The 6,369-nt window shown below is 33.7% G+C and overlaps 1 protein-coding gene across 3 annotated transcripts; it reads right to left on the bottom strand.

Moving 5' to 3' along the window:
* Positions 1–384: 384 nt before the first annotated feature.
* On the bottom strand, positions 385–5,920 carry KLRC2 (killer cell lectin like receptor C2). 3 transcript variants are annotated; one of them, XM_077952276.1, is made up of 7 exons: positions 5,598–5,920; positions 5,125–5,223; positions 4,808–4,852; positions 4,288–4,332; positions 3,589–3,740; positions 1,894–1,994; positions 385–1,014 (listed from the first exon to the last, which is right to left on the bottom strand). In XM_077952276.1, the coding sequence occupies exons 1-7, from the start codon at positions 5,782–5,784 to the stop codon at positions 903–905; spliced, it is 741 nt and encodes a 246-aa protein (XP_077808402.1). In that variant the 5' UTR covers positions 5,785–5,920; the 3' UTR covers positions 385–902.
* Positions 5,921–6,369: the final 449 nt, after the last annotated feature.

Here is a 6,369-nt window from a genome sequence, read left to right as displayed (position 1 = left end):
AAATAAAAGTGTGATGATTTGCAGATAAATGCTCTTTATATAGAACATCCAGAAAAAATCAATAGTTGACATAATAGATTCAAATATATAAAATCAGTGGAATAAGTAGATATAAAATAAAAATGCAGACATCAATTGTATTTCTAACAACAAACATTACTAAAGAGAATTTTAGAATCAGGATGCCACTTACAAAAGCATGAATATAAAATACCTACATTTCTGTATGACTTCAATCCCCCAAAATACAAAATACAATAGAAGTTAAAGATAACACAGTATATTGAAGGAAACACTATGTCGATTAGAAAAGTGAATATTATAAACAAGCTAATCTTTGAAAATTAGAGAATAAATGCAGTCACAAACAATCCCACGAGAGGCTTTTTTTTTCCCTGATGGCTTTATTGAAGGGTCATGTACAAAGTATAAATTTCATCCACTTAAAATGATTAAAAATCAATGATGTTTAGTATATTCACAGAGTTACAACCATCACCACTACTGAAATTTAGAAAGTTTTCATCATGACAGAAAGAAACTTTCTATCAATTAGTGGTCATCTCCTATTTCCACCTCCCTTAGGCATTGGCAACCACTATTCTACTTTCTGTCTCCATGGGTTTGACTGTTCTTGATACTTCACAGAAACTGACTCATAAAACATGCAACTTTTAGAAAGGCTGAATACCACAAATATCATGTTGTGAAAAACGAGCCTGACACGAATGCTGGGATATCTGTACTTTAGTAATTGTGTGTATCCTACTTCAATAATTGACTTAGAATTTTCTTATTAGAGCAAATAACATAATTCATTTCAAGATTTATGCAATCATATTATTTCTATTTTAAGAAATATAAAATTTATCTGATGCACTGCAAATGCAAACGCTTTACTTCTAAAGCTTATGCTTACAATGATATATTTTTGAAGATCCACACTCGTCTGAAAAAAGTCCACGTACATGTAGCATTGCACAGTTATGTTCAGCATTATCTGACTCTTTTATCCTGTAATGGAAAGAAATCCATATTCTGTTACATTTTAGGCAAATGATCCATGAGACAAAAACATTTTCCATGTACTGTAAGAAAAGAACTTTATGGAAAAGGGCAATTAAATTTCTCATAATATTAGTAAGAGTCATTATTCTGAACACTCAATAGCGTGGTTCCCCTTCATCCATGGGTGATATGTTTCAAGACCCCAGTGGATGCCTGAAACGGCAGATAGTACAGAACCTATAGAGAGATTATGTTTTCTCTACACATTCATAACTATGATAAAGTATAATTTCTAAATTAGGCACAGTAAAAGATTGACAACAATAACTACCAATAAAAATTATAGCAATATGCCAACAGCACTACTACTGTGCTTTGAGGATATTCTTAAGAAAAAAGTAAGCATGGCTTTTTAATAAAAACAAGTTCTGCAATTCCCTGAGAGTCCATCTCAAGCTTGTCCAACTCGCTGCCCATGGGCCGCACGTGACCCAGGACAGCTTTGAATGCGGCCCAACACAAATACATAAACTTTCTGAAAACATTCTGAGATCTATATATATACATTTTTAGCTCGTCAGCTATCATTAGTGTTAGTGTATTTTATGTGTGGGCCAAGACTATTCTTCTTCTTCCAATGTGTCCCACAGAAGCCAAAGATTGGACACCCCTGGTCTATTTGATAACCAAGAGGGTTACTAGGTGACTAATCAGTGGGTAGACATTATGGACTACTATGATCCTTTGTAAAATATTTATGTCAACATTTCACTAACTTTCCACATCTTTCTTCATGTCAATGAGTCCACATATATTTATTCATATTATTCTTCTGAATTTACCATTTATATATATTTTTATATAGCACCATACAAAACAACTTACTCATGTTTGAAAGTCAAACCGTTGATTGTCACCCATGGATGATGACTGCTGTCACGAAACACATCAATCCATGAGGAAGATAAAATGGAGGTCAGGAATTTCTAAAAGAAAAGGAAGATTTTTCACTTAAATAATAATTATGAAAACATTATAAAAGCAATATATTAAAGTTGAAAACCACTATTTGCAGTACCAAAATTTTTCATAAATGTTTATAATTTTGATATAAATGAACTCTTCAACATTTATACTTAGTACTTTCATTCTTATTGTCATGTTAATAAGGACCTTTTAATTCTTGCATTATAATAGTGACCACAATTGACCAAATAAACCCAGGAAGGATTTAATAAGTTTAGTGATACTGCGCATTCATTCCTCCAGATACTGTGACTAAATCAATCTATTTTTGTACTATATGTCCCAGAGTTGGAGATTTAGAAGCGGAATGAGAGGTTGTCATTTGGAAATAAATGACATAGAAGCTACAGATTGGGTTTTCTGGGCACCACACCATTCTTTAACTAGATAAGCCCTCACTTTTAACTGATTTGGTTTTGGTGGAATAACAGTGGTCCTGACCGGGTGGTGTAGACTCATCTCTCTCTGGTACTCCCGGCTAAAAACAATTATAACCCTGTGATTAATGAAAGATAACAACAATGGAGAACTCTGAAAGGCGGAAAGAGATAGATGACATTGTCTGGGACCCTAGCATCAGGGATCAACAAAGTGTCCAAGCGAGCATGTGAAGTCCCCCATCCGACAGAAGAAGGTGACCTAGGCCTGCTGTTTCACCACACCCAACCTGGCAACAGGAGGAGGCCCAGCAAAGCTCACTCCTGCTCTGTATTGAAGGGGAGTCCCCTCCACAACACCAGGCGAGGCTGGTACCACTGGCGAGGATGAGCTACCAGGAGACCTGCTATCAATACAGCCAGAGGAAGTGCTTCCTTCTCATTCCAAGAGAAAGCAGGGTGGATGTGGGTGAGGGGGATCAGCAAAGCGACCCCATGACTACCAGTGCACCACCCAGGGTCCTCTTTGTCCCTGAGGGCAGGAGACCCACTTCCCCATCCAGAGACAAGGACTCAATGGATTCTTAGTGTTCTTTGTACATAGTACAGCAGTGAACAGTAACATACTACTGATAACTGCAATAATATGGAGGAATTGCACAAATATCAGATAGGAGTGAAAAACACAGACATGAAATTCACATTGTATGATTCCCTTTATATAAATTCAAGAAGAGGCAAATGCTATTTATAATATTAAAAGTCAAGACAGTGTTTTGGAGAGGAGTCAGGGTAAGTGACGGGTGTACACACAGGGGTGGAACTGCTAGAGCTGGAAACTTTTATTTCATGATCTGACTTGTATCACATGAGTTCATGCACTTTGCAATCGATCTGCATGACCAGATCATATCATACCCGATAAAATTAGATGCAACATTTATTGTGTATTCAAAGTATTTATAGAAGTATGGTTTTCCTTGAAAACAAAAACTGATAATGAAAGTACATTAGCAGTATATAACTTTAAACACATTATTAAGTCAATCAATTGAATAATACATAAACTTGAAATTATATAAGATAAATACATGTACACACATATAGATGTTTACTACAAATGTATTATTCACTGAAAGAAGCTTTTCATAAAATCTTTGAAACATTTATATCTTACCATTTCTTCTTCATTATCTATAGAAAGCAGACTAGAGTTCTTTGAAGTACAGGCCAGCAAACTCTCTGCCCAAGTTCTTTTTTCCTTGCCAATGTAATAACAACTTTTGGAATATGTAATCCACTCCTCAGGACAATGGCCACAGTGACGTACTAAATAACGATATGAATTACTATGCAGAACAATATGAATGTTTACAAATGAAAATTCGTTTACATATTTGCAACAGTATAAACCTATATGTGCTTAACATATTTATGCATCCTTACAGGCTTATAAATATATGTTTTTAAATAACCGAGTCAGTCATACACACATGCACAGACAAGGGTTAGCCTCTCATCCCTAACTGTGTTCCCATATAAAGCAAACCAACAAACAAAAATACACTCTCCACATGTCTTGAACATCACTGATACACAACTGCTTTTTTAGGATAGTAAAATTATTCATTTCATATCATCTCATAGCAGTAGGAAACTTCTGTTAATTGGGAGAAAGAGGATAGAATGATTTTAAGTGAATATTTCTACTTATTGGAGAAAAGGAAATGCTGCCTTATAATCTTTGTTTATAAATATTTATGGCTGAATTTTGTGGCTTATTTTCTGCAAAAATGCCATTATTCTCTTACATGCCTTAAAACAGACACAAAATATAAATTGTACTAATATCAGAATGTTGAAAATAAATATGTACCTTTCTGGGTTCTTGTATTCGGGAAAGAATTGTTCTGTTCCAGGACTGTAATAGAAAAATTAAAATGAGTTTTATAAAAACTAATATCTAGATAAACCATAATGAGTTTACTTTCTTACTTTGAAACTTTGTGTGTTATTTAAAATGGGAACAATCTTTAATAAAATTAACTTTTCCTATAAGAATAAATGAATAGATCTTTGAAAGAAGCATTTTTAAAGACTTTAGTACAAAACTTCACCATCGCTTATAGTATTTGATGAAACCACTTTCAAAAATTAATTTGTTTTTCTAAATTCTTTTCTCCTATAGCATGCCTTTGAATTATGAAATCAGGAAATACATTGTGTGTGTATGTGTGTATATATATATAGGTAGATAGATAGATTACAAACACAAAAAAATAAATACATGTTCTCTACAATGATTTTGTTATTTGTGTTGTGAAAAGTTCAGAATAACCATATCACTTTTGGGTCCAAATTATACTAATATCTGAACATTGAAAATAAAAATGTACCTTTCTGGGTTCTTGTATTCGGGGAAGAATTGTTCTGCTCCAGAACTGTAATATAAAAATTAACATGATTTTCGTAAAAACTAATATCTAGATAAACCATAATGGGTTTAGTTTCTTACTTTGAAACTTTGTATGTTATTTAAAATGGGGACAATCTTTAATGAAATTAACTTTTTCTATAAAAATAAATGAAGTAATAGATCTCTGAAATAAACATTACAATGAGAGTTCTATTCTTCAACAGTATGAAATATTTTGAGGCACTTCCAAGCCTTAAAGTAAAACTTTCCCATCTAATCTTTCAAGAATGTGCTTACAAGGAATAAGAACTATTGTTTTTAACAGAGTGGCCATCAGGACAATGCAAATGATTCCCAGGACCTCAGCAGTGAGCTTCTCTGGAGGTGGCAGTAAACCTGCAGGGAGAGAAACAGAGGCACTGAGAGAGGGGAGATAGAGAGTTGATTAGGATTCCATACTAGAGAACCCACATGCACAGGGAAACATAATGATAACCTCTGGCCTCTAAATCTACATCTACTCTGGTAACCTTTCTCTCAGAATATACCAGTTCATTTTCAGGAAACATAATGTTCCATGAGTGGATCGCTGATTATGGTTGAACAATGCCCTAATAAAATTAGTCTTCTGATGTCATATTAGAATATTAGATCCCAATTATGAACTCTGATTCTCACAAGTGCAAAATATTCCCTAATCTTTCCCCACCCTTCTGCATTCAACTGCACGTCCTAGAACAATAATATCGAAGATCTATTTAATGTGTTACCTTGGCAGTCATATATTTCATCAATCCCTTGATGATTCAGAGAAGGATTTTGAAGGTTTAATTCTACTTGGAATATTTCCTGTTCGGTTCCTGAAATGGAGCTTTTATTGCCTTTAGGTTTCCTTTGTTGCCTCTTTGGATCCTGGGCCAGACTCACTTCTGAGAAGGTTCCTCTTTGTTTATTCATCTCTGCAGCTGTGTGATGTCAGGGACTGTGCTCTATGATAACTGCACTTAAGAAGCTATGAATGGTGTATATTTTGACAGGATCCCTGGCATAGGCAATCTGCATGTGTTGGGGCTGAGCAGTAATGTTTACTTCGCTGTTGACCAATGTAAAATGCTGGTACTAATTTCCTAAAGCTTTAAACAAAAATCTCATGATATAATTGGTAATTTTTTAGATGTATTCTGTATTTGACATAATATTACTAGTGGGAACAATAAAAACATTAAACTTGTGAGAACTAAGAAGTTCATGAAAAAATATTTGTATTAAATTAAGGTTAGATTCTTCAAAAACACTTAACACCAATAGACTGCATATGTTAACAATTAAAATACTGTATTTAGAAATACACAAATTTTATTATAGCTTTAGGATTCATTGATAGTTAAGGATTGTGTGCCATAAGATGAAATAATTCTGCTAGCATATAGAGTAACTTCTTATACTAAATTTCTAAATTAGGAAATCAGAAAAACTATTAAAGTTTTAAAAATACATCTAATATCTTGTAAAACATTACATTACCCTATGCATAAACTAAAT

The sequence above is a fragment of the Macaca mulatta genome, chromosome 11, assembly GCF_049350105.2.
Source record: "Macaca mulatta isolate MMU2019108-1 chromosome 11, T2T-MMU8v2.0, whole genome shotgun sequence".
In the NCBI taxonomy this organism is placed as follows: domain Eukaryota; kingdom Metazoa; phylum Chordata; class Mammalia; order Primates; family Cercopithecidae; genus Macaca; species Macaca mulatta.
This window is presented reverse-complemented; position numbering and strand designations above follow the sequence as displayed.